General features: G+C 59.5%; 1 protein-coding gene across 2 annotated transcripts; it reads right to left on the bottom strand.

The window, feature by feature from the left end:
- Window positions 1–2051: 2051 nt before the first annotated feature.
- On the bottom strand, window positions 2052–26308 carry HNF1B (HNF1 homeobox B). 2 transcript variants are annotated; one of them, XM_054166533.1, is made up of 9 exons: window positions 25954–26308; window positions 20276–20475; window positions 18255–18519; window positions 17607–17848; window positions 9388–9551; window positions 6042–6174; window positions 5744–5935; window positions 5350–5468; window positions 2052–2695 (listed from the first exon to the last, which is right to left on the bottom strand). In XM_054166533.1, exons 1-9 carry the CDS (start codon window positions 26289–26291, stop codon window positions 2675–2677), a joined length of 1674 nt encoding a protein of 557 aa, XP_054022508.1. In that variant the 5' UTR covers window positions 26292–26308; the 3' UTR covers window positions 2052–2674. The 2 variants fall into 2 exon arrangements, with proteins under 2 accessions (XP_054022508.1, XP_054022509.1); XM_054166534.1 differs by having other exon boundaries at window positions 18255–18441.
- Between the last annotated feature and the right edge of the window lie 1078 nt (window positions 26309–27386).

Below are 27386 nucleotides of genomic sequence, written 5' to 3'. Positions count from 1 at the left end.
ATTTGCCTGCGCCCCACACGGCAGCTCGGAGGCTGCTGAAACGGCTCCTCCGGGCTGTGGTGTCCCTGGTGCCTTCATGGGCAGCAGGACATCTGCTCCTCCACGGGATCACAGAATGGTTTGGCTTGGAAGGGACCTTAAAGATCATCTCGTTCCAAGCCCCCTGGCCTGGATGTCTTCCCTGCAGGGATGACCTGGGACTTCCTTAGCAATCCACACAAAGAAACTCTGTGGGAGGAGTTTTGTCAGGGTGTCCTGCTCCAGCCGGGAAGGTAAGTACCAGATTGCTGCCCTGAAAGCCTTTCCCACAGCAGTCCACACCTAACTTGTGACTAAAATAAACCGAGTGCCAGGGCACTTTGGGAAGGTGATTAACATCCCAGCCCTGCACTGCATCTCCAGAAGGGCCACCCTTCCCTGCTGCCATGCTCTGAGTCACTCAGCTCTGTTAGCTCTGTGCAATCAAAGATCTTCAAAAGCTTTCCAGCAAGCCTCCCGTAAAGCACCCAGGGCTCAGTACCCAGGACGGATGAGGCTTGCCTTTGTCTGGCACTCAGCTCCTAATTGGTTTGCTTAACACTCAGCTGCTAAAGTTAGCAGAGGATGAGGAATAAACTGTGCTGGGCTAAGGGTAACATCATTATGGCATTGTTAGGAGGGTGAGGACACGAGTCTCCACACCTCCTACAGCCTCTTGTTGGTTTTGGCTGTTACCTGAAGCTGCAGATGAACCTATTTCAGGCAGGGAGAAACCTCCATCAGCATTGCAGGGGCTTCAGGAGGGATCTGCCACTGCCACCAGCCTGCATCCCTCTCCCTGCCTCCCATTGCCTGCTGGACCACAGCAGATGATGACTGCAGAAGGTACAGAGCACACAGCAGCAGGGATCCAGAAGAAATGGTGTTTAATTATGGTATACATTAAATTAAATCCCATTCTGAATATTGGTCTCCAGTTCATGGTGACTTACTCACTGCAGGGCAACTCCTACCAGTCCCAGAAAGGCTCTGGGTGTTGTACAAGCACAGAGCACAGGAGGCATCCAGTGTTTTTCTTTCTAGCAGTGATGCTCTGTCCATGGGCACCTCTGCTGCTCTGCACCTCTAACTCTCAGCAGCTGGCACATGTTGCAAAGTTCAAGGTACAGACAGCTGAGGAGCATTAGATCCTTTTCTGAAGGGGCACAGGCACAGAGAAGCTTCTGTCTCACAGAAGGTGGTGAAGCCTTTTACAGCTTCCACAGCTCTGGGAGGTAGGACCTGGGCACCTGAACCCCTTCAGGGTTCTGGAGGGTGTGGAGCCTGGCATCCTCAGTGGGTGCCCAGCTGGGAAGTGTCCTCACCACAGAGCTGAGCTCCTTCCCAAGCTGGAAGTCTTGCTGTGAAGTGTTTCCCCCACTGCCAGGTGAGACCAGGCAGGCAGCTGGTGGGGATTGTCACTGTTGTGTTGACCTCACAGCCCAGTGTCCATCTGTCCAGCGGCAGAGGTGGCACGAGGCCGAGCGCACCGTGGTCACGGGGAAAGGTGGAGCCAACAAGGCTCAGCACCAGCCTGCCACTGGTGGGCATAAGCCACCTGCCCTGGCCCTTTGCTGGGCAGGAGGCAAGGCAGCAACTGGGCCCCCAGTCTCTTCTGCACCCTAAGATGGGGAGAAAAGGGACACAGTCCCTGGACCCCATTCGAGGATGAGCCCAGTGGAATCTCTGGCAGCCTCATTCCCTTCTGTAGCAGCAAATGCTGTAGGCTCACCTAAAAACTGCCATCCCCTAAGGGCTTGGATGTACTGACCAGGCTGCTGAGAGCTTCCCAGTGCCACCAGAGTCCATCTCAGAGCCCCCAGAAGCAGAGGAGTCCCTCAAGACCTCCATGCAGATCATCCATGTCCTGCTGGGGCTCCTCCCATGGCTCTCCTTCAGTGGGATGTCACCATGCAGAGCACAGTGTGCCTGTCCCCCTGCAGGGGCTGCCTGGCCAGCGTCCTTGCCTAGCCCCAGCTCTCTGAATTAACTCATTTAGAGGAAAAGGAGAAATACAAAACCAAACCCATCCTCAGCTCTGACCTTTACCAAAAAAATACAACAAAGGGAGCGAGAGAAGGGACTCAGGAGCAATATATACAGACAGGGAATTGCACTTAATTACAGCACTTTACATCCATTGGACAAAACTCACTGCTTTGTATAGAAATCTCTATGTGGAGGAGTGGGGAAGGGTGAGGATGGAGCAGACTGTACCTATATTTACACTTCAATTGGCTCAGTTCAACAGCACAATGCAGTTCCTCCTTCCAGACAGCAAGTAACAGACCCAAGGCCCTCTCAGTCCCTGGGGTGGAGGAGCAGAGCTTCAGCGTCCATCTCACCCTTTCTCTGCCAGCTCCCAGTACAGCTTGTTCCTGCTCCCTCGGCAGAGCCGGCGGCCTCTCGGAAGGCAAATACTTCAGCAAACAAGTCCCCAAGACACGTCTTGGAAATACTGCGTGGAGGGGAGGAGAGGCAGGGTCCTGGGGGGACACCCCGCGGGTCCGGGCTCATCCCCGGCGGCGTTTCGGGCTGCCGGCTCCCCGCTGCGGCGCTGCGCTGGCGGCTCCCCGGGCTCGGCGCGGGTCACCGGCGGGATGTTGTGGAAAATAAGATCCCGTTGCTATGTGCAAAAGCAGCGAGGTGTGGAGCATCACCAGGCTTGCAGGGGACACTGCGGAGGGAGGGAGAGAGCAGCAGAGTGAGCGGCAGGCAGACCGGAGGGGAAGGCAGCACCGCGGGAGGGGCTCTCCGGGGGGCAGTGCAAAGCGTTTGGAAGCATCGCCTCCCACATCACCCTGGTGTCCCGCGGTGGTCCAGAAGCCCTGCTTGGCCCCAGGCCCTCCCCAGCAACCCCGAGGGGGAGGCAGTGGGAAAATACTTTCCCAGCCAGATGTTGCCACCCCCTCCCAAAAATAATAGTGATAAAAAAGGGCCTGGCTGTGCCCAGGCTGCTGGAGAGGTCGTGCTGCACAGCTCAGCAGCACTGCCAGAGCAGCCAGGCTGAGCAGGAGCTGGGGTGGGAGCAGGGCTGGGGGCCATGGTCATCACTGTCCCCCAACATTGCTCTCCCCTCTAGGGAAGGAGCTGAGCGGCCCTCACTGCCACATCCATCCCACCCCAGCAGCCCTTCTCCATCCCTCGGGGTGGGTCCCCCTAGTCACTGGTGGGGTGGGTGACCTTGTGGGCCTGAGCACACAGCAAACATCGTAAGGTGGAGATAAGGAGACGCCAGGAGCCTCCCGTGACAGGTCAGCAGGGACAGGCTGCAGCTATCAGGTGTTTGCTAACGTAATAAAAATGGTGGCTCGGCCTCAAGCGTTGCCAAAGGAACCAGAAGGTATTTGCCCCTTCCAGCTCTAAATAACATCATCTGATAAGAGATCTGCAGCTTTGGGCTGGGAGGGGACCAGGGACATCCTTCCAGCCTCTGTCCCCACCAACAGGACTGGGAGCAGCTGGGCTCCACCACAGACTGGGTTTGCAGGGTCTGGCCTGGGGGCTATGGGGTGCAGAATTGCTGCTGAAGAAAGAAGCTTTGCTTTGAACAAAGATGCTTCTCCCCTTGCAGGGAGTGGAGAGTTGCTCAGGGAGCAGCAGCTGAGCCCCCCAGGTTCAGGGTTTCATGGGGGATGTGCACCCCTGGGTTTCTCTACTTGCTCCCACCAGCAGCAGCCACCCCTTGCCCAGCAAGCTATGCCCCGAAACCTGCAGCTGCCCTGAGGACCCAAGAGACCCTCCTGCCCTTTCTGCCCACCCCAGAGGTGCCCACAGCTGCCAGGTATCCTCATGCCCAGAGGATGTGCTGAGGCAAAGCCTCTGTTAGCCCCAGTCAGGGACAGAAAGCCAGATCACCAAAAAGGCATTGGAGGAGGGAGCAGAGTTTGCAGGGCCCCCACGCTGCCTCCTCATTCACCTCCGCTGTGAACCAGGCAACCCCTGAGAGGAAGAGCAATGCTCGAAGAGACATTCTCCACCTTTAGCTTGATGTTGAGTGGTTGGTAGGAAAAGAGGCCCCAGGGGCCGGCAGGCTGATCTGGAGGGAACACGGCCCCCATGTCTGCTCCTGCCCTGTGCGAGGGCAAAGGGGCCAGATCCTGCCCTGGTCACTGTTCACTACGTACAGGGGCTAACGGGGTGGGTGCCTGCACCCGTTCACTGCAGCAGCCACGGGTCCCAGCCCCATCTCCCCCTCCCGAGCCGGGAGCACTCCACCTGCTGCAGTGAAAGTGCAGATGCAGGATGGATGGGGGCGAACCGAGAGAGCCCCAGCACCCCGGGCACTGCCGCGTCAAGGTAGGCTGATCGCAGCGGGGCCGGCCGGCCGCTATCTCCCCGCCAGGGAGATTTCCTGTGTGCCCAGGGCTGCTTCGGGGCAGCCCAGCATCAAAGGCAGCCCACGGTGGGGTTAATGGGGGGTTCGGGTGAGCGCACAGCAGATGGGCTGATAACGCCGCGCCGGGGAAGTGGCGCTGCCGAGGAGCGCGGCCGTGCCTGACCGACCCCTCCCGGCCCGCGATGCGCGGGCACAGACAAATGGTCACCCCCAGCACTACAAAGCATGGGAGCCCGACCCCAGCCGTGGGTGGGGATGTCCATCACCCCTTCCCAGCCGCCCTCACCCCGCCAGGCAGCCCCTCTCCTGACTTCTCTCCTCTGCAGCCCCAGTCCCTTTCCTCTGCCCCCCGGGGGGTGTCCCAGCAGTCCCACCTCATATTTACTCTGCGGGCATTGCAGACATTTTTTTCCTCTCTGCTGTCAAACCTCGGTAAGAAAGTTTATCTGAATGCAAGTTCAAGGCTCTCTCTTATTTATCTAGCGATCAATAAGGGCCACATATTTCCCACAGTCCCCAGAGGTGGCTTTCAGAAAGGGACCATTGTCTGAGGAAGGCCTCACACACCTGATCTGACCCAGGATAAGTCCAGCCTCACACCTGCACCAGCACTGGGAAGATGATAAAGGTTTATGGGCTGGGGGAAGTTGGGGTGCATCAGAGCCTGGCCCTGCTGCTCAGCTCCAACCAGGGCCTGTGTCCACCCTGGACACAAAGGCACCAGACCCTGTTTGGTGCCAACCTCCTCTTTGAACCCCATCAGGATGCTCCCATGCTGATGAAGATGCCCCAGGGATGAGCATGGCACCACCAAGTCCTCATCCGGCACATCCAGACCATCACCCAGATCCCCCCCTCCCTGGGGTGTGGTTCTCAGCACCCTGAGGCTCAGCTTCAGCCCCTCAAGCCCCATCTTCAGGGGACAAAGAGCCCTGTTCCACCTCCACACACCCTCCCCTGTGCACCCCTGGCCACATGAGCCTGGCCATTACCTGCTTACTGGAAGACATGTTGGTCAGCGTGCTGATGCTGCTGGTGTCCGTCACCACCATGGCCGAGGGGAAGCGGGAGGTGTGGGAGTACTGGGGGGGCTCCTGCTTGTGTGCGTACACTGCAGGGAGGAGGGAGAGAAGAGGCTGTCAAGGAAAAGCCACCCACAGCCCTCACCCCAGGGCAGAGCAGGTGACAGGGCTGCTGCGTGGGGATGAGCACCGTGGAGATGTGAACGATCCACAGACAGCAACCAGCACCCGCCCTGCACCCCGGACACGGCCCCACGCTGGTACCCGCGGGACAGAGGGGACAGCCAAGGGCAGGGGAGAGCAGGCAGAGCCCGAGCTCCTTTTCCACCCAAACCCATTTCCTGGGCGCTTCCCAGCCTCTTACTGTGTGAGTTCTGCAGCTGGGTGACGGTGGCCATGAAGGGCTGCTGCGGCATGTGGCTGGGGGACTGCTGCATCAGCGGCTGCTGGTGCGGGCTGTGGAGCTGCTGCGAGAACTGCACCGGCTGCAGCGCGGCCAGGCTGCCTGCCACGCTGTTGATGACAGGAACGCTCTGCGCCTGCGACGTGTTCAGACCTGCGAGGGGAGACAGCGGCGCGGGGAGGTCAGCGCCGGCCGTGCGCAGGGGGTCCCCTGCCTCTCCCGGGAGGGGTGCGGAGGGCAGCCGGGGGTGCGGACTCACTCTGCGCGATCGCCATGACTCCCGACAGCGGCGTCATGATGAGGTTCTGGGACTGCTGCGGGTTGTGGTGGGACAAGCTGTGGATGTTGGTCAGGGTGCTGACCGGGGGCAGGCCACCCCCCGAAACCGAGATCTGCCAGGGAGCAAGGTAGGACAGACCATCAGAGACACAGCCAAGGGGGCTGCTCAGCCCCATCCCCTGCCCCCTGCAGTGAGGAGACTGGGGCGGGGGGGGGGTGTCAGCAAAGCCCCCTCCCAAGAAGCAAGCAGGCAGCAGCCTCACTGGGACACCTTCCTCCCCCGCCCCGGGGGCCACAGACCCTGCCTGGCACCCCTGAGCATCGTGTTAATAAGTAGTGAAGAAGCAGCAGCAGGGAAGGACTTTGCTGGCCCTGGCTTCCAGCTCCACCAGAGCATGGCACATCTCAAGACTTTGCCATTTTGTCCCCTAAGTCCAAGCTCCTGCCCTCGGGGACAGCTGAGGACACTCGGCACTCATTAACTTCTAATCCTCAGGGCTGTAGGGGAAAGTGGGAAATATCAGCTCAGGAAGGGAAAAAAATAAAAGGCAGAAAGCAGGTGAAAAGGCCTCACAGCGATGCCCTCGGTCACCACTCCTGCAGATGGGTGGCACGCTGGTGGGCAGAGGCAGGCACACGCTGCCAGTGCCAGCTGCTGGCGCTCCGGGTCAGCCTTCAGGGATCGGACACACAAAGGCACTTGGAGCGTGCAGAGAGGCCTGGGGCTGGTTCCCAGGACAAGAGGAGGCTAAGTGCCTGATTTCTTTAATTGCTGCCCATTCTCCTGATCCCTCTCATTAGCCTCCTGCAGCCAGCAGCTGCCACCCCTGTCAGAGCCACCGGTGCCACTCCGTGTGACATTTCTGGACACCAGCTCGAGCACCTTGTTTGTTTTGCACATGTGAGCTGGAGATAGCCCCACTGCAACTGAAACAAATCCATCAATAAATTCCAAAGCCCGGGAGTGACTCACATTTCCTGATCCGGTATTTTCCACCCTCAGAGGCTCTCCAAGGCCAGGTTACGCCACACTCTGCTGCACAAGGCAAACAGCTCACAGCCAGAGCGTGCTGCGTGCCTGCAGCCCGGGCTCAGACTCGCAGAACCCCGCAGCCCAGCATCCTGGGGTTGGAAGGGACCTCTGGAGCCCACCCAGTCCAACCCCCCTGCTAAAGCCCAGGGTCACAATGGCCAGGAGGGTTTGGAGTCTCTCCAGAGGAGACTCCACAGCCTCTCTGGGCAGCCTGCCCCAGGGCTCCGGCACCCTCACACCAGAGAGGCTTCTCCTTAAGGTCCAATGGAGCCTCCTGTGTCCCAGTTTGTCCCTGCTGCCCCTCATCCTGTGACTGGCCACCTCTGAGAAGAGCTCAGCCCCTCCTCGTGACCTCCACCCCTTAGGTACTTGTATGCATTTACTTAGACCCAAAGCTCTGCTCCCAGAAAATAATATCCTCTGGAGACTGCGTGAGTGGGAAAGAGCCTGCAGCCACAGGACCCTCAGGGGAGACCCTCTGGTACTACCACAGCTGAGGGCAGCACTGGAGCTTGAAGGAGTGACACTCCAAAGCTTCCTTCAGCCTCTGCAATGCTCCTCCCTGAACTGCCTTCAAACGCAGCCACTTCCTTGGCAGCTCCTGGGTTCCTGTGGGGCACTGAGGGCCCTGTTTGCTTACTAGAAACCACAGCCTACAACGTGGTTGTATGAAATCCCTTGCAAGCTCTAGCTGGCCCTGCTGCAAGATCAGAGATAAGCTGGCAGAGCTGCATGCTGCTGAGGAGCTGTGCAGCAGGGAGAATCCAGCAGGGCTGCTGCTGGCACACTCCAGCCCTCACTGCACTCCAGTGCATTGCTTTTCCCAGTTCAATCCACTGCATTCCCATGCTGCCTCCTCCACTGCTGCCTGGCCACTGTGAGATTCCTTTGCCCCAGCTGAGGATCCCTCCCTGTGCTCCAGCAAACTCACCCCTCAGACACAGAATGATGGAATGGGTTGGAAGGGACCTTCAAGACCATCCAGCTCCAACCCCCTACCATGGGCAGGGACACCTCCCACCAGCCCAGGTCGCTCAAGGCCTCATCCAGCCTGGCCTTGAACACCTCCAGGGAGGGGACATCCACAGCCTCCCTGACCAGCCTGTCCCAGTGTCTCCCCATCCTCACTGTCAAGAATTTCTCCCTCATCTCCAGTCTCAATCTCCCCTTGTCCAGCCTCGAGCTCTGGCAAGAGAGTGCTCTGCCACCGAGATCTGCAGCATCTTGTCCTGCTGGACCCTCACCCCTGGCACTCGCTGCTGGCTGCTGCTGCCTTTATTCCTGACTCATTTTATGGCTTCAAGGCTCAGGGTTACAGGGCTCAACACACCCCTGGGCAGAGCTGGGTGCGGAGGCAGCGTGCTAGCAGGGCTGGGTTTGCTCTGTGCTATTCCCCCTGCTTGGTGGGGGACGTTTGGCTTTGCAGGGTCAGCAGCTGATCCCACGGGAGACCCTCGTGGAGAGCCAGAAGAAAAGGGAAGATGAAAGGGTGCCGTAGCTGAGGGACGGTGCGAGGAGCTCCCCACAGCCACCCAGCTTCACCAGGAGACCAACAGAAGGGCGCAGGAGGGACAGCCCTCTGAAAATGGAAGTGAAAAGCAGAGCAGAGCCTGGCCGCGCCGCCCAGGGCCGTGTTTGACTTTCGCTTTCAGCGATCGAGAGCCCTCCTCCCGGAAGGGCCAGGGCCACACACAGCCTCTGCCAGCCTGCTCCGGAGCAGGGGCTGTGCTTTCCTGCCCCATCCTTCCTCATCTGCAGTCCCAGTCTCCTCTCTTCCAGCTCAAAGCCACTGCCCCTCGTCCTAGCACTACAAGCCCTTCAGAGAAGTCCCTCCCCAGCTTTCTCGTAGCCTCCTCCTGTGTTCATCTGTGACCACCGAGATGCCCTGGGCGATGCCCTGGGACCAGGAGGTCGCCGCTTGCACGGAGAGCACTCCCACAGCAGCCTCCAGACTTGGGGGGGCTTAGGGAAAATTGATGATTGATGGATGAGGATTTTATCGATGCCAGGGCACCGGCAGGAGAAAGCAAACAGAGATCCACCCAGCAGTCAATCCTGAAGGCAGGCGATCAATAGGCAGCGGGCAGGGGCTGGCAGCCGGCAGGGGCTGCACTCACAGGGCACGCCGGTGCCCGCCGCGGCCGGGGGCTGCCTTTGAGGCGGGGCTGGGGCAGTGCCCGCGGCCCTGCCCTGCCCACAATGTGCCATTGTTGAGCGCGGGCGGCGTGTGAAGCCCGGGGGAAGGTGTTTGCTCTGCCCTTATCTTATCAGCGGGCGGGCCAGGTGTACTCACCATCTTCCCCTCCGCAGACAGCAGGCCGTGGCCGGGGTCCAAGCCGCTCGGGGAGACCTGCTGCAGGACGGCCTGGCTGGTGGTGACCATGGCAGCGCTGCCGTGGTGGCTGATGGCCCCGGAGGACGCCGCCTCGCCGCTCGCCGCCTGGCTGTACCGGACCCCTGCAAAACACCACCGGGGTGGGCATAGGCTCACAGGGTCGTTCGCGTTGGGAAAGGTCTCTAAGAGCATCCAGTCCAACCTGCAGCCCCACACCACCACGGCCGCTAAACCATGTGCCGTGCCCACGCATTCCAGGAACAGCTCCCGGGACAGTCACTCACCCGTGGGTACCCTGGTGAAGGTGCCCCAGCTGTGCCAACCCCCTGCAAAAGCAGAAAGCCCCCAGCTCTCCTTGGCTTCCTCAGCATGTGCAGCATGAGGATGCAAGCAGACAATGCAAGCTTCCAAACGACACCTTGGGTGATGAGCAGGAGGAGCAGCGCTGAACCCTGTGCCCCTTCCTCCAGTGCTGATTCGCAGCTTCTGCCCAGCCCCAGCTTCTGCAATTACAGCCAGAGGTTGGTGCTGAGGGATGCTGAGCACCCGTGGTCTCGGAGGCCACAGGCTGAAAAGGGACCTGCACCCATCTGCACCTCCTGTGCTTTAACCTGCACCCATCATGTGATGTCCCCACAGCTCTTGGGCAGCAGCCTGGGAGCCCTGAGCTGCAGGGAACAACTCTGCCCCCTCCAGCTCATCCACCCCCTGTGAGGTTCAAGCTCTGAGCAGCTCTCACTTTTCCCTCTGTCTGATTTCCCTCTCGACTCACTCCCCACAAGTGTTTGGTCAACAGGAGGATGGAAGGGCCAGACACACACAGCCCTGCAGCCCACCCCTGCCAGGAGGGAGGTCTGGCTCAGGCACAGCTCCTCTAGCTAAACATATTTAATTTGGCTAAAGCCCCCACACTGCTAACCATATGATCAGCCATGTGTCCTGGGAAGGCACCTACAGATCACAAATAATTAACTGAGGAAAACCCATGGGAAACAAAAGTGGCTTTCAGGGAGCTGCCTGGATGAATACAGCCAAAAAGCACCCAGCAGGAGACCAGCACCATGCTGGGTTCACTGAACTGCCCTGGGACCGAAGCACTGGGTGAGTGGATGGATGGATGGATGGACAGACAGACAGCCCACATCCCTTCTGGCAGAGAAAACCATGGTGGTGGAGCCCACCCTGCCAACTGCGAGCACCAAGAGCATCACCCAGCCGTGAGCCCAGCCACTGCACAAGGGCACTGAGGACAGCTCCCCAGAATGAAGAGGAGGTTCAGCCTGTGGAGGTTGTTGGTGGCTTCTCAGCTGTCCCAGAACATCACAGACACCCCCAGCTACAAAACCCACCCTCCCTCCTGGCACCTTAGAATCATTTAACCACTGAGTTGTTTCAGCTGGAAAAGCCCTTTGAGAACAATGAGTCCAACAACTCTAACTCTGCCCAGGCTGGTGCCAAACCATGGCCCTCAGCTCCACGTCTCTGCATCTTCTAAATACCTTCAGGGGTGGGGATTCAACCACCTCCCTGTGGAGCCTGTTCCAGTCCTTGAGAACCCTTTTGAGGAAGAAGTTTCTTCTCATGTCCAATGTAAACTTCCCCCGCTGTAACTGGGGGACATTTCCTTTCATCCTGCCCCTTGTTCCCAGGAAAAAGGGACCAACACCCACCTGGCTCCAGCCTCCTTTCAGGAAGTTGTAGAAGGCAACGAGATCTCCCCCTCAGCCTCCTTCTCTCCAGACTAAATAGCCCCAGTGCCCTCAGCTGCTCCTCATTTTGGGCTCCCCAGGTACCCACGGGGAAGAGCTGATGGAGGCTGGCTCAGCAGGATGCTCTAAGGGCTACTCTAAAGACCTCTGAATCAAGAAAAAGGGCAACAATGGCAGCTGGAGCCCAGGACCTTTCCACGAGCTCCAGAAGCATCTTCCAAAGCGCAGGGGGGAGCTGCAGCCTCCACCCGAACCGCGGCAGTCACCTCTCGGTCGCCTCCGACTTTCCCTCCTCGGCTGGTTAAACACGTCCCGCAGATAGGAATCTCCCCACCATGTCTGGTTCCTGATCATTTCCCAGCAATCCCCTTTTATCCCTGATAATCAAAGAATGTCCTCTGGCAGGTGGATATTTGCCGGCCCGAGCCGAGTCCCTGCCACGGGCAGGGTAAACATTACCCAACCGGGCCACAGGGGCTGCTGCGCCGCGGCCGCCAGGGATCCTGCAGCGCTGCTGGGACAATGGAGCGCAGATAAAAGGAAGCCCTTCTGCTGAGCCTGATCTCGGAGATAGAGGAGGAGGCAAGGGCGGCTCCTCTTGCCAGGAGAAGCGGAGTTTCTGTTCAATCTTCCACCCCTTGGCTCCAGTGAAGCTTTCAGTAAGGTCCCAAAAGCCAGGCTTCCATCCCCAGAAGCACGCTGACCCGACTGAGGATGACTGCAACTCGTGAGCCAAGGGCCTCAGTCATGAAGTTGTCTTGAAAAACACATGGAATGGGGAAAAGCTGAGCTTTAAGCATTTCCCTGTGATCCCGAGGCCAAGACTTGCATTGTTTGAGGAACAACCACCCGTGCTGAGGTGCTCTGATAGCCTGGTGACCAGGATTTGGGGGCTCTAGATAAAGCCGCTGAAGACTCCAAGTCTTGATGAAGATTAACAATGCCCAGGAGCATGAGGTCAGGCTCTGGTACCACCATCCAGCCCCACCAAGGACCCCAGTCCCACATGGAGAAGGGGCTGCATCCCCAGAGCTCACAGGCACCTGGGTCTGCCCACAAGCCATTGTCTGGGTGGCTAAAAGCCTTCAGCCATAGCTGTCTGGCAGATCTTTAGGAAGCCACCAACTCTGCCAGCTTCAGTTTTTCCCATTCCTAGCACAGGATGGGTGTCATTGTTACTGAGGTGCCCTGGGGGCTGGGTGGGCTTTGGGCAGATGAGGTAATTAGTGCTGGAAAGCAGCACAGGGCATGGCTGCTGGGGCTGTGGTCAGTGCTGTGACAGAGGTCCCCGATGCTGCTGGGTGCCCTTCCCCTGAGCTCCACATTCCCAGCCTGGCCTAAAGCATCACCCTGAGCAGCAGCTGCCTTCAGGCTTTATCCCAGGCCGCTCCCAGGTGCACCTTACCCATCCTAAGCCACTTTGCCAGTCCCCATTTTCCTGTCTTTGGGCTCTGTCCCAGCAGCAGGACACCACTTTGCATGGCACTGGGACACAGTGTGCTGCCCTGGGGCAGGTAACCCGTGCCCAGGCTTCCCTGGGCACCAGCTTCCAGCAAACCCTCCTTGGCATGCTCTGCCATGGTGCCAAGCCCCAGGAGCCAGCCCATCCCCTGGCACCACAGCCCCTCACACCTGCCATGGGACCCCCCATGGGATCCCACCAGCCCAGGTGGATGCAGAGGATGGCTCTGATGGCTGGCACCAGGACACGGAGGTGTCCTGCTGGAGCAAGCAGGGGCTCCACAGCCCAGGTTTATGAGCAGGGCTCAGACAACCATTGAAGCCCACTGTGATTGTTCTGCTGCTGCTCTCCTGGGGTGGAAGCAACCCCTGTGCAAAGGGTTTTGTTCCTCAGCCTCTCCCTGCAGCTGCCCAAGAGAGAAGCCTGGATGGGGATCCCCAGGAGTGGGCCTGGCCATGGAGCTGCCCTTGTTCAGCCTTTTTTGTTGTTTTTTACTGGAGCTGGAGCCATAACATAAAAATCTGTTTATGGGACCCAGCTATTGTGTGGCCCCAAGCTGCACTGCCTTGAAAGGGTTTACTGCTTTCCCATGCTCCCAGACAAGCTGCAGGGTCCAGCTCCTGCAGCCTTAACCCTGTGCTTCAGCCCATGGGGACGGGGGTGTGACAGCCCCCAGGGAACAGCCTGGTCCAGTGCACCCCCAGTGACCTGCCAGAGCTGTTCTCCTGAGCCAGGGCTGTTGGGGAGAGGGCACTGGAGGGGCTGAGGGCAGCAATTGATGACTTTGTTGCTTTCACTGCAGGCTTGTGCCATTTTCTGGCCACACTGGGTTTTGCTGCTGGGAGAGCAGTGAAAGGAGAGCAGAAAAAAACCCTCCCAGTTTCTGCCTCGAAATCCTTCAGTTTCAGTCCTGTCTCTGGTGAGCGAAAGCCAGGAAGCAGCTTCATCCTCCCCTGCTGGGAGTCAGGTCAAGGTGTTAAACTGTACTTTGGAAGCACTCTCTGTACTTTTAAATGTTCTCCCCATGCAGCAGGAGCATCTCACAGCACACCCTGATCCCCTCCTCCAGCAGCAGCCACCACTTGCCCCAGCACCAGGCTGTGCTTTCGCCTGGAGCTTCACAAACATCCTGCAAGTCACCAGAGGTGCCCAGCCCAAAACAGAGCCAACCACACCACGCTCCTGGGCACCAAGCAAGCAAGCAGCAGCAAGCATTCAGCCGTGGCCCTGCCCCAGCCCACAAGGATGCAGCCACCAGCATGGACCAGGAGCTCAGCAGCGGCGTGAGGAAGGCCAAGTGTCACTTTTGGGGTCACGCTGCACCTACTGACATCACAGAAGCAGCTGGCTGGGTGCTGGGACCTCATCACCCTGAGGCAGGCCCAGAAAGCACCCAGGGCTGCTCTGGCTTTGGGGCTGCCACTCAAATTGTCCCTAAAGTGTTAATCTTGCTAAGTTACAGAGGTGCACAGTTTATATCCATTATAAACCTGTTTATGGGGGCTGGACCCTCCCATTCTGCTGCTGCCATAAAGTTCTAATTACCCCCCATAAAAGCAGGAAAAGCTCCTAACAGCACACTGTACCCACCGAGCCCCACAGTGCCCCACAACAGTAAAATATTACAGCTGCTGGCACGGGGTCCACAAGCAGGACCAGGACAAACCCCAGCAGCAATGTGCCAGAACCACTTCGGAGCTGGGGAACCTCTGGACCGAGGATTCCTCTTTAAAAGCTAAATCACTTAAATTGCCCTTTGGGTCTAGGGAGAATCTCAGGGGTGGGACTGGGATATTTTTATGTTTGTTATCTCCAGCTCTGAAGATATCTAAAAATGCAGATAAAAGATTGTCCTGTGGGGTGTGAGTGCAGGAGACTGCTCCGGGGCTGCTCCGACTGAGCCAGAGCCATGGCATGGCTTGGATTGGAAGGAACCTGAAAGATAGATTTGGGCTGGAGATGAGGAAGAATTTTGGATAGGGAGGGTGGGGAGACACTGGCACAGGTTGCCCAGGGAGGCTGTGGATGCCTCCTCCCTGGAGGTGTTTGGGGCCAGGCTGGATGAGGCCCTGAGCAACCTGGGCTGGTGGGAGATGTCCCTGCCCATGGCAGGGGGTTGGGACTGGCTGATCTTTAGGGTCCCTTCCCACCCAACCCACTCTGAGTCCTGCAGTGTAGGAACTAGTGGGACAAACGGATGGACACCTCAAACACCTTTGGGAACAGGAGCCCTGGGATGGGCTGGAGGTGATGCCGTGGCACCCCCACCCCGGGGCTCTGCGGGGTCGGCGGGCGCCGGCCGGCCCTTTGTATGCAGGGCGAGAGGCTGGGGGCGGCTGGCGGGCGGGGCGGGTGTCACCTAATCCCATCAATGCTCTGATTGTCCTCGGGGCTCTTGAAGATAAAAATGGCATAAGCCAGAGTCTACTGCATGGCACCGAGATAAAGCCCTGAGTGACCTTCAAATCAAACAGGGAACCAAGATCGCTGATAATGCCCCATGGGAAGGGAAAAGTCCAGAGCTGAGGGAAGCCTCTGAGGTAGACAGGCTTGAAGTATTTACCTCCAAACAGTTAAACCCTGCAGCTCGAGGCCTGGCAGATGGGGCTGCAAGAAGAGGCCAGGAGGATGTTTGACTTTTACAGCTCTTATCCCTGCCCAGCCTCATTACAGCCTTTTGCAAGAGCCCATTGAGGTCCTGAGGAGCCAACAGCTCCTGATCCCTCTTTGTCTGTGGGCACGGGAGGGATCCTGCAGCAGCCCCACGCCGCCAGCCCCATCGCTTCCTGCCGGGGGCCGTGCCGGGGGGCCGGGGCCGTGCCGCGGTGGGACACGGGCGGTGTCCCTGCGCTGTCATTAAGCTGTTAAAGCATTGAGCGCTCCAGACGCCGCCGCACGCCGTGCAAGGGCAGTTCAAATCCCAGCATGGCCAGCCCGGGATGGGGTCAGCCAGGCCCTGGGGCCATGCCCTCCAGCACTGCCCCGTGCCCTGCTGAGGCACCAGGTCCCCCAACACAGAATCAATCACAGAGTCGTTTCAGTTGGGAAAGACCTCTGAGATGGCTGAGTCCAGCATCTCTTGGAGGAGGTTTAAGCAGCTGCAAGCCTGCCAGACCCAACTTGGTCCAAGTGACCCTGAAGCGATGAAGCCTGAGCTCCACCTCTGCCCAGCACCCCCAAACCATCCCTAAAAGCCCACAGCGGCCCTTGCCATGCCTGCACCCTCCTCCTCAGCAAGGTCGATGGATACGAGCGCCACCCACCAAGAGATTCCCACAGCCGAGCCCTCCTGACCCCTCTGGAGGGGTCCTACTCCAGCAGCACTGTGGCCATCACTCCTGCCCTGCTCAAAAGCCCCTCCAAATGGGCTGTCATCCGCCCTAAAGCCACGGCCAGCTCCTGCTGGCCACTGCTCCGAGGGGAAAATAAAGGCTGGGGGCTTAACCGCCCCCAGCCCCCTCCAGCCCCGAGATAAATGCCCCTGGGTACAGTAATTGCCATCCCCTAATAGAAGGAGACAAAGGCTCTGGGGGGTGCTGCATGCGCGGGGGCACATCAAAGGCAGCGGGGGCCGTTCAAAGCCCCACTTTAATTGTCAATTAAGCATGCACGGGGGGGACACAACGCCATGACAACGCGGGCTCCATGCTGGTGGGGCATTGTGAGCCCCGCCGGCGACACTGGAAACAGCTGATTCTGCTGACAATGTGCTTGTAGGGCACCTTGTAAGCAATCAGCCGGTGACAGGAGGGCAAACGTCCTCCCTGTCCCCACCATTGTGTGGGGCATTCCTGGGGCAGGGTCACATTCTGGTCACCGCCGGCCGGCCCTGAGGGGAGAGCGGTACCCAGGAGCTGGGTCGGATGCTGCCTCTCCCTGCCAGGGCTGGGAGCTGGCCTGGATGCTCTGCGCCCACACGGGGCCAGTACATCCCTCAGGTACCGCTTTGGGGCTGCCCTCGCTGCCACCCCAGGACTGGTGCCCAGCCCCACTGACACTGTCCCCACCTCCCAGACTCCTCTCCCCAGGCTCTTTGCCCTTCCCGCGGGGCCTCTCTGCCGCGTGTGGTTATTTCAATTTGCCTTTGTAACGAGCTGGGTGCAACGAGCCAGGCAGGGTCATTTCCAAGAGGTGGCTGGCTTTAGCCTCCCTGCTCAGGCTGTGCCACTGCTGTGGCTGAGGGGCAGCGTGGGGCACTTGGGGGGCAGCCCTCATGCTGACCCCCCTCCCACCCAGCACCCACTCCTGCATGCTGGGGGCTGGTGTGCTGGCTGCAGAGGGCAGGCCAGGGGACAATGGGGATTGTTCTCTGACAATGCCTCCTGCCCCACACCGAGCCACCCCCCTGTCCTGATTAGCCTCCCCCAGTGTGCAGCCTCCTCCCCACGGTGTTATCTCCTGCTGAAATCCCCCAGGAGTCTTTGGCAGGTCTGCTCCTCACTAAACACAGTGAGGCCAGAGCATGGTGTGGAGAGGTGGAGGCTGGAGTGAATCCTGCACACCCCCAAGCAGCTTTCTTCCTCCACCTCCTCCTGTTCCAGTGCAGCACCTAGCAAAGCCCCAGCCCCGTCCAGCTCCAGCCCTGCAGCAAAGCCAGGACACTGCCACAGCTCCCAAGGAGTTTCACAGCATCACCTGCACATGCTCTCCCTAAAACCAGTGTGCTGCATCCCAAGGCCCCAGCATGGATACATGAGGGGCAGGGCAGCCTACCTCCCCACCCTGCTAGGCACAGCCTTCCCCAGCCCACACTGGGACTCCTCTGAATGAAGCCAGCCAAGGGAAGGCTGATTTACCCTCACCAAGACACAAATCCAGCCCCTGCCATGTGGTTTGCCCAACCATAACATCACAGTGACAGCACTTGCTCCTCTCTGCACCACCACAACCCTCCGAAGGCAAGGACCAGGGTGACCATCTTCTTCCCCTCCAAGCCTGCCCACACGCAGCCCCGAGGGCTCAGCACCCCTTGCTCCACGGGCAGAGCCCCCCCAGCAGGGGCTTACCTGGCATCTTGCTGGGCGGTGAGGCGCTGGGCTGGTTGTGGTGGGGGGAGCCGTGGGAGAGCAGCAGGTTCATGGTGTGTGGGGGCTGCCCCGAGCTGTAGGCGTCCATGGCCAGCTTCTGGCGGAAGGCCTCCTCCTTGCGCCGGTTGGCAAACCAGTTGTAGACGCGGACCTCGGTCACCAGGTTGGAGCCCAGCCCGTGGGCCTTGGAGGGGGACACCCCTCGCTGCAGGCACTCGGCCCTGCGTGTGCAAGGGGACACGTTGGAGCACGGCTGCTGCTGGGGGGGCAGGCAGCTTTGGGGGTGTTCCAGCCCTTCCTAAAAGCCTGCCCCTCCTTTCCAACTGCACCCACACTGTAAAAGCCACCCCCAACCTCTCTGGCATCGCTCTCATGCTGCAGCATCCCTGTGGCATCGCTGCAGCATCCCTGCAACACGCCCATGGCATCCCCACAACATCCCCATGGCATCCCCACAGCATCCCTACCCCAGCACCGAGCTCGCTCAGCCCCAGACCTCACCCCGGTGGGGAAGCTGAGGCACAGAGTCCAGGCAGCTCCTCCAGGCCGTGCCAGGAGCCAGCGGCTGGAGCCGGGAGCCGTTTGTGGAGGCCAGGCTGCAGGTGGGCAGGGCAGGGCAGCCCTTACCTGTTGCACTCCTCCACCAGCGCCTCGCGCTCCTCCTTGCTGGGGTTCTTCTGGCGGTCGTAGGCTTGGTAGAGGATCTGCTGGGAGGCTGGCCCCCACTTGAAGCGATTGCGCCGCATCTTCTTGCTGGGCGTTTCGGAGCAGGCCTCGTCGAGCTGGGCAGCCCCTTGGGTCTGCTGATTGAACTCTGGAAAGAGAAACAGCAGCTGATCCTGACTGCCTTTGTCTGTCATATTTCCACACCCCTGGACTGTCTGGTTGAACTCTGAAAGAGAAAGGAGCAGAGGTGAGCTGGCCTGTAGCCGCCGCTCGCAGCCACCGTCCCCGCAGCCACCACCCCGCAGCACCCCCAGCCCCTGGCCCTGGCACAAAAGAGACTTTCCAGCGGCCCTGGCTGTTCCTTTTAGGTTTCTCCCTTGTCACCAGCAGGCAAACTCTACCCTGCTGGGGTGGCTTAGCTAAGCTTCTGTCTGGATTTGTCTTGCTTTTAGGCTGATGGTTGGTTGATGGTCTTGGAGGTCCTTTCCCAAGCAAAAGGATTCTATGAACTCGTGAATCTCTAAACCAGGTACTCCCTGCCACCCAGCCCAGGGAAGGGACCAGCCTTGGATGCTGCTGGGGGAGTTATCAGCACCCCCTGAGCCAGTGTTCAGCAGGGAGCCATGTGCAAGACATGCACACTCATGGCAGGGGCTCTGCCAGCTGCTCTTGCTGTGGGAAGGGCTTTGCAGAGCCTGCCCAGGAGGTGCCTCCCCCAGAGCTCCCCTCCTGCTCCTGTCCCAGTGCCATGGATGTGAGCCCTGTGCCCGGGGCGGGCAGGCACCAGAGGTGACCTTCCCCAGCAGCCAGCCTCGGACCCGGCGCCTGTCAGCGCGGCAGTAAAGGGAGATTAATGAGAGGGGTTTATTATTCCCAGCCTTGCAGGGGAATTCTCCCTCTTCTTCTAATGGCTTTTCCCCCTGTGAGGAGGGGGGGACACAGGGCAAGGCTGGAGCAGGCTCTGTTTGCTCTAACATCTCAAGGTGTGTTTTCAAAGCAATGGTATTTGGTGCTAAACCCTGTCCTGTGCTTCCTGCCCACTGCATATTGCATCCCCTAGGAGGAGGGGGGCAGAGTCCTTTTAAGGCAGGGGTGTCCGTGCCCCAGCCTGCAGCTCAGCCAGAACCGAGGCTGCTTTAGGTGAGGTGGGACACAGGCAGGGCTGGGGTCGCTGGGAGTGGGGCACAGAAGCAATACTCTCTGTACTTGGTCCAAATCATCTGCATTTAGAATCACAGAATCATTTGGGTTGGAAAAGCCCTTCAGGATCATCCAGACCAACCATCAGCCCTACCCTGCCAAGTCCACCACTGAGCCATATCCCCAAGCACCACATCCATGTGGCTTCCAAACACCCCCAGGGGTGGTGACCACCTCCCTGGGCAGCCTGGTCCAGCAAAAAAATTTTTCCTAATGTCCAGCCTAAACCTCCCCAAAAGATATCAGAGGCTGCCCAAGACCCTGCTACAGACAGGGGCTCTCGACAGGAGTTTTCTCTTCTTTCTCTTTCCTCTTTCTGCAAGTTGCAGAACCACAGAATGGGTTGGGCTGGAAGGGACCTTAAGGATCATCAAGGTCCAACCCCCTGCCAGGGGCAGGGACACCTCCCTCCAGACAAAGAAAAAGAGAAGAAAGAAAGAAGAGCAGTCCCAGAGAAAAGGGAGCAGCGGTGGGGGAGGCATCGAAGGGATCTTGTGGTGTGCAATCATTAAGTGCTTCCCCAGCTCTAACGAGCGCAAACAGGCACCCAGGAGCTCCGCTCCGGCGGGGCAGGGGACAGCTCGCACGGCGTCACTGGGACCAATTCCCCTGCACCTTAAAATCATTGCACTTGTAGGATTGTTTGGGGGCTGCTGGGCAGTGCCAAGGGAGAGGGCAGCGGAGCTACTCCTTGCCCAGCTCCGGGTGTGCCCACAGGAGACACGGGGACCCCACTCTCCCCCCTGCCAGCCCCGAAGGGCAGCGCTGGCGCAGGTACTTACGCCGGAGGATCTCCCGCTGCTTGCGGACGTACCACGTGTAGAGGGCAGCTCTCTTCTGCGTCTTCATGGGGGTGCCTTTGTTGAGGTGCTGCGAGAGGTGTGACTGGTTGAGGCCGGTGACATCCACCACCTCCCGCTGCGGGATGTTGTGCTGCTGCATGTACCCCTTGATCATCTTTGCCGCCCGCCACGGGTCCTCGCTGCAGGGGAGGGAAACAAAGGGTTAATCTCTGCCAGTGGGGGAAAGCACCCCCGGTGCTGGAAAGCCCTTCCCGTGCTGGAAAGCCACTACTGTTATTCCAAACCCTGCCTGGGAAGGACACCGGATCCCTTGATCCTTCCCCGGCTGCCGTCCCGGGCCCCAGGACCGCCCCAGGAAGCAGGGGCTGGAGGCTCAGGGGCTCACAGGGTGCCGCAGCCACCCCGGGGATGCCCATCAGGCTCTTTGCCCAGGGAGGGAGAAAGAAAGAAAGAGAATCTTGGTGTCCTGACAGGGCACACTGAGGTCCCTTAATGGTGGTAAAGCAGCTCCTGGTCCCTCAAGGACAAATTGATTTACTTTATTATTTTTTCTCTCCTTTTTTTTCCCCCTTCCTCATTTTCCCCTTTTTATTTATTTTCTTGGGGTTTATTTTCCTCTAGCTTTTCCCTTATTTTATTTTATTTTATTATTTTCCCTCTCCTCTCATTTTCTCTTCTTCTCCCCTCCCCAGTCCCAGCACACACACCACAGGACACACCACCACATCCATATGGCTACAGGGAGCTCAGATGGATGCAGACAAAGCTCTCCTCTGGAGCTGCCCAGGATGGTTGCCCTGTGCCCGCTCCTGGGTGCGGTACCCGCACTGTGCCCCTGGCTAGCAGAGCCCCCCACGTGGCCACCAAACCTCACCTGCCACACTCACCACTTCATCTTCTCCCTCCCATCCCCACAGGGATAAACATCTACAAAATCCCAATGTTCATTCCAGAGAGCCCCTGTGGCCAGGCTGCCCCCGCAGCGAAGGGCATGGGCAGGAGGGACACAAAGGACTGGGAAGTGAAGGTCAAACCCGGCCCAAACCAGGCCCCCAGTGGAAAAACCAAAACCAACCCCCACAGCCCTGCCCCACTGCAACTCATTCTGGAATATTTTTATATTCAAGGGGGTTTATAGGCAAGAATTTTTATATTCAAGAATTTTTATATTCAAGAATCTTGATATTTATTTTAGGATTTGTCTATATTTGGGATTTGGCTCCTTCAGGATCCAGGTGTAGAATGACCCTTCCCCAAATCCACACTGCTTTGGTGTCCTTGGGTGAGCTGACAGCAGTCCAGGGAACAAAGATTAGGGAATGAAGAAAAGTGGGGAAATAAATAGACAGCCAAACATGCAAATGCTGCCGGTGCTCTTCAGCTCTAAGGCAAGCACACCACCCCACAGAGGCACAGGCCACTGCTCCGTCCCTGTATCCCAGATCCTGGCTTCATGCTGGCTAAAAGGAAAGGTTTCAGTGCCGAACACATCGGTGTGGAGCCTGCCCCCGGTCACAGCCGTGCACCCAGCTAGTGCCACCCCCCGGTCCCGGCCTCTGCCTTCCCACTGCATTACTTATTTTGGATCCTTCGACTTGTCTCAGGAGAAACAAAAACTCCAAACAGGTTTCTTACTTTGTGTCCTGAAGGCAGCAGGCAAACAAAGCAGGCTGGCTCCAAAGCAAAAGCACCGAGCAGGGGCAGGCTGTGGATGCGGCGAGGGCTTTGCCACCCCGGCACGGAGGGCACGGAGCTGTTCTGGTTGTCCCTGTGCCCACTGCTGCGTCCTCACCGTACGCTCTAGGGTGATGCTGGCACAGTGTGCAGCTGTCTGTGTGCACAGGCACAGATTCCAGTCCACCCAGCAGCCCGGAGCCCAGACCGGGTTGGGCATGGTGCAACCAGAAAGCTCCCTCCAGTCCCCAGACTGCTTGGCACCGTGCACCAGGCCATCAGCCCACCCAAACGTGGGTGCCAACAGCAGACAAGGGCACTTCTCTGCGGGGTGGCACCAGGAGCTGGCGGGGACAGCCGCGGCAGAGGGGCTGTCAGGGCTCTCAGGTCCTCGTCCTGCCCCAGGGGAAGGTAGGAGCCACCGAGGATGGTCAGAAAATGTTCTTCCATCAGCTCTGCTCCGCAGGCTCCTTCCCGGCGAAGCAGGGCAAAGCCTGCCAGCCGCCGTGCCCGAGCCCAGGGGCTCGCACGGCCCTTTGCCACCAGCACTTCATGTCGCTAACTGATCCTGCTAATTACTGATTAATAATAAGTTAATGGATCAGAGCTCATTAACATTTCTAACAGCAGTGTGGTTCACAACCAAGCCCAAGGCAGCGTTTGCCCAGAGTTCAGTCCCGAGCCGGAGCACAGAGGGCACTTGGAAAGCATCAAACAGGCGACTGGGGGCTGCAGATCTCTGAACTGAGCTCAAGGCTGGCAGCGTTTAGGCTGGAAAAAATAAGTGAGAACTCGGGGGGGGGAGAGGAAGTCCCTGAGCTCCCCTCCACCCTATTCTTTGCAGCCAGGTTTCACCTTGCTGTTTCCAGCCTGGGTCACACTTCCACTTTCAAAACAATTATCCCTTGATTTGTAATTTTCTTTACAAATCAACTTGACCGTAGTCAAAAGGGTTAAACAACCTGAAACCAAACCCAAACATTTTGTTTCATGTTAAACAAAATGTTTGGACTTGACCCAAAATGAAACCTTTGAGTGTTTGTTTGGCCTTTTTTTTTTCCTTCCACCCTGGTTTTTTTTCTGTTTTTTTTTTTTTTTTTTCTTTTTGGTTAACCTAAAAAAGCAGAGAGGGAAAACCTTTGGATTCAACACAAGATCATTTTTTTTCTGTCACCAAAATGAAGGGGGGAAAAAAACCAAACCCCAAACCCAACCATGAATTGTTCAATCTTCACTTGGACTTCTCCTATACAAAAAGAATCCCAACCCAACCCAGGAGGGCTTGGTAACAATGGGAAACCACTTCACAGCCCTGGCTCTGCAGTTCCTCTCCTCCAAAACGAAGGAGAAGGTTTTTTTCCTCGCACAAAATTAAGCCAGGTGAAGCCCAGCCACTCAAAGTGCTATTTCCCACTCCAGCCTCAGGTACAAACTGGGGCCAAAGCCTCTCCTTCTCCACGGGGACTGATTCCCAGACCTGTTCACCCCTTTTGCCAGCCCTGAAAACAGGTAAATGCACTCCACATCCTCGGGGAAATATGCCAAGAATTTCCACAGAGGGATTATGGACCCAGCTCCCCGCAGAACTCATCTCCCCGAGCTGCATCTGCCCTGCACGCAGGGAGCCGGCGGTGCCGCCGCTCCCCACGCCTCTGCCACGGGCTTCAGAGCACCTCCACCCAGGGGTGGCTTTCCCACGGTCTCTAGCGGACCCACGGGGTCTGGGTGCTCCTGGGGCACACAGTTTGCCCGAGCAGGGTCTAAGCAAGTCCCAGAGGGAGGGAGAGGGTAGGGAGGAAGGGAACCGCAGGGCGTCTCGCCCTGGAGCCAGGCTCGGTGAGAAGCTGCCGTGCCAGCGCCGATGTGACACTCGCCCCGGGCCCACCCGAACCAGCTGAAGCCCTTTAGGTGCCACGAATGGGCCCAAGAGAAGGTGCTGCTTGTCAAGAGGTCATGCCCAGGGCAAACTGCTTGGGGCCAGGGCACCACGGTGGGTAATTCTTACCCACAGCATGGGTGGATGACCAAGCCTGAACCACGGCTGCAAAAGGAGGTGGACACAGGGACACAGGAAGAACCCAAGCTTGAGGCAGTCCTGGGATCAGGATGCTGGCCCTGGAGGAGTGGGAGCAGAAGGGGTTTAGCCCCCGTGTGTGGCTGCAATAAATGGCTCCCAACTGCCCTGCTCGGCTCCTTCTCCAAGTACAAAGGCCTCTCTCAGAGCAAACACCAGCTCTTTGCAAAGGCTCCTCAGGGACATGTGCCTGCTCTTGTTTGCACCAAAGGCAAACTTTGCACAGAAACACCTGTGGGAGAGCAGCGAGCCCAGGGCTGAGCTTTCTCTGCACCCCCAGGGACGGATGAAGCAAGGGACTGGGCACAGGAAGGAGCACCCAGAAGCACAGGGCAGGGTGCTAGGCAGGAAGGGGGCACCCAGCAGAAAAGGCCTGCAACAATTTCTCCCTCACATGGAACCTTTTCAGCATCCAGTGTGCCCCAGCTGAGCCCCTTGGCAGGAATGGGTGCCACTGTCCTGCCTAGACCCCAAAAGGCATCATCTGCCCTGCCAGTACTGAGGCAAGCTGGGCACTGGGCACACTGCACCAACCATGACAATGTCCCTGTCCCCAGCCGAGCCCTGGCACACTGCACCATGCTGGCGTCCTACAGCCAGACCGCGGCACACCACACCGATCACGGCAATGCCCCCGGCCAAGCCCTGGCACCCCACTGCCGAGGCACTTGGCTGTTAGGGGACAAGATCTGGGGCCTCCCCGGGCTCCATGAGCTGGCAGAGGGTACAGGCACACACGGAGGGACTGAGCCCGGCGGCCAGGATCGGTGCCAGGCTCAGGTGCTGCTGGGGCATCGAGAGAGGTATGAAAAGTGCAGGGTAAGGTAGGGGGGATCCACACACTGAGACTCCCGTGGTGCTCTCCACCTGCTTACGCCAGCCACGATCGCCGTGGTGCCCCCGGCTGCGGGAGAGGCAGCGGCAGTCCCTGCCCCGAGGCACGGCGGGCAGCCGATTCCGCCTGTGCCCCGCCGGTGTCCGCTGAGCTCCGCCGGTTGCCCCGCTCCAGCGGCGCGGCATTGCCGGGATCGGCACAGGTCAGTACGGCTCGGCACGGAGCTGCACCCCCGGGAGGGGCAAGAGCCCAAGCCGCCGCCTTTGGGGGTTTCCTCCTTCCCCCCTCCCCGGCTCGTTTACAACCTGGGCAATGAATAACCCCCGCCCCGCTCGCCCTAGCCGCGGCCTTTTGTGTATCTTTCTGTTGATGATTTATAGAAATAAATTAATAACACCCCGGCCTCCACGTGTTGCAGTTTATGTTTTATCATCCGGCGCGGACGGATGGAGCCGGTGGCCGGTCAGAGCCTCCCCGGCCCCGCTACCCCCGAGGTACCCCCGGTTTCGCCGTGACGGCCGAGCTGGTAGCGCTCGACGGGGCTAGAGGACGCGGCTGGCGAGCTCCGACCTGCCCTGTCCCGGTCCTTCTCCCTGCCCCGGTCCCCTCAGCAGCGGGGTTACAGCTCCACCGGCTCACTGGGACCAAGGTACAGCCCCACCGGGCCGGGACCCGCACACCAGGCAGGGAGCACCGGGACTAACCACTGGGTAGGGGGGAGCCCCGAGATCCGCCACCAGGATTGACCACGGGGCGGGCAGGGAGCACCGGGACCCGGCACGGGGCAGCGCACACCAGGCAGGGAGCACCAGGACTAACCATGGGGCAGGCAGGGAGCACTGGCACCGGTCACCGGGAAGCAAACGGTAGGCAGAGCACATAGGGATTGACCACAGGGCAGACAGGGAGCACCGGGACCCGAAAGCGGGCAGCGCACACCGGGTAGGACACACAAGGAACGACCCCAGGGCAGGCGGACGCCGGCCGTCGGTTCGAGAGGCTGCAGACAGACCCCGGCGCGCTGCGGGGTGCGCCCCGTACCCATCCCGCTCCTGTCCCGGTCCCCGCCGGTACCTGATCATCCTGTCCACCTCGGCTCGCTGCTCCACGGCCTCTTCGGTATTGAGCGCCTGCAGCTCACGGAGGATTTGCGGCGTGTCGAAGTCGTCACCGTCCTCCGAGCCCTCGTCGCCGGAGAGTTTGCCCTTGCCGTGCCCGTTGGCCAGCGGCGGGAAGGCGGCTTTGCCGTCGGGCTGCCCTCCGGGGGACAGCGGCAGGTTCTCCAGCTTCACCCCGAACCCAGCGGTGGGCACCATGTCCTCCAAAGCTCGGATCAGCCCTTCTTTGGTGACTCCGGAGCTGAGCAGGGCACCCAGGAGCTCCCGTTGCAGGGCGCTCAGCTGGGACACCATCCTCCCGGGGCCGGCGGCTCGCCCCGCCGCTCGCCCCGCGCCTCCCGCCCGCCCCGGGCCTCCTGCCGCTCCGCCCCGGGCCGCCGGGCTGCTGCGGGCCGCGGGCCTCCCTCTACCAAGCCATGACCGCCACCATTAGGCAATATACCTTATGCAAATCAGCACCGGGAGGCCTCTCCTCCGGCCGCCGCCCGGGCCCCCGCGCCCCCGCCCCGGCCCGGCCCTTATCGCCCGCGCTGGGGCGGACTTTGCCCCGCGGTCTCCGGGAGGCCCTGGAGGAGCGTGAGGGAGCGACGAGGGCAGCGGTGAGGTGGGACGGGACAGTGGTTCGGAGAGCTGGAGCCCCCCGGTTGCCGTCGAGGTGGGGAGAGGAGGGCGCTCGGGGCGCGGTCCCGGTGCCAGCCGCACCCTGGGGATGGGGACGCGCTTGTCCCGCCAGCCCTGCAGCCATGTCCCCATCCTGCATCACCCCAACACCCCCAGGGTGGCCGTGAGCTCCCCTCTACCTGCACTGCCAGGACTGGGCAGCAGCCCCACAGCAGGTTCAGCTCTCCCGGGGCTCTGCCCCATGCTGAAAGGGGCCAGGATGGAAAAATGTCCCCCAAGCCTTGCAGGGGAGTTCTCCCCCTGCAGCATCCCCCCCAGTGCAGGATCCTGATGCCTAAGCCTGGCACAGAGTGGGTACAAGCCCCAGAAGAGCACCCCCAAGCTGGGGGATTTCAGCTGTGGGGCAGCTCTGGGGACAGGCTCAGCATAGTTTGGCTGTGCCTGGTGTGGAAGGGCTTGTGGCAAGTTACCAAAGGGGACCCTGCAGGGACTGGGGTGTCCAGGGGACACAAACGCCCTGTTGAAGCTTGGCAGCCATCAGCGGGGGGAGCAGGGCTGGGCAGAAGCAGCAATGCAAGCTGGGCTCTGGGATCTGAGCAGAATCTGCTTTTCCTAACGCTGGGAATGCACCGAGTCCCAAAAAGCAACAAATTCACCCAAGCCTGAGCAGGCACAACCACCAGAGGCACCATCACACCCTGAGCAGAACGCAGAGGGGCCTGGCACCCACACAGCTAGTGTCCAAAACCTCTGGCCAAGACCCCTCAG

This window comes from Dryobates pubescens, chromosome 13, assembly GCF_014839835.1.
Source record: "Dryobates pubescens isolate bDryPub1 chromosome 13, bDryPub1.pri, whole genome shotgun sequence".
Taxonomy (NCBI): domain Eukaryota; kingdom Metazoa; phylum Chordata; class Aves; order Piciformes; family Picidae; genus Dryobates; species Dryobates pubescens.
This window is presented reverse-complemented; position numbering and strand designations above follow the sequence as displayed.

Bases quoted from the DNA above. Each gene is read 5' to 3' on its own strand.
- HNF1B (XM_054166533.1), bottom strand. From the start codon at position 26,291: ATGGTGTCCCAGCTGAGCGCCCTGCAACGGGAGCTCCTGGGTGCCCTG. The intron at 18,520-20,275 runs GTAAGTACCTGC...TTTCTCTTTCAG, and splicing joins GCAGCGGGAGATCCTCCGGC to AGTTCAACCAGACAGTCCAG. The intron at 9,552-17,606 runs GTAAGCCCCTGC...GGTGTTTTGCAG, and splicing joins ACCGCCCAGCAAGATGCCAG to GGGTCCGGTACAGCCAGGCG.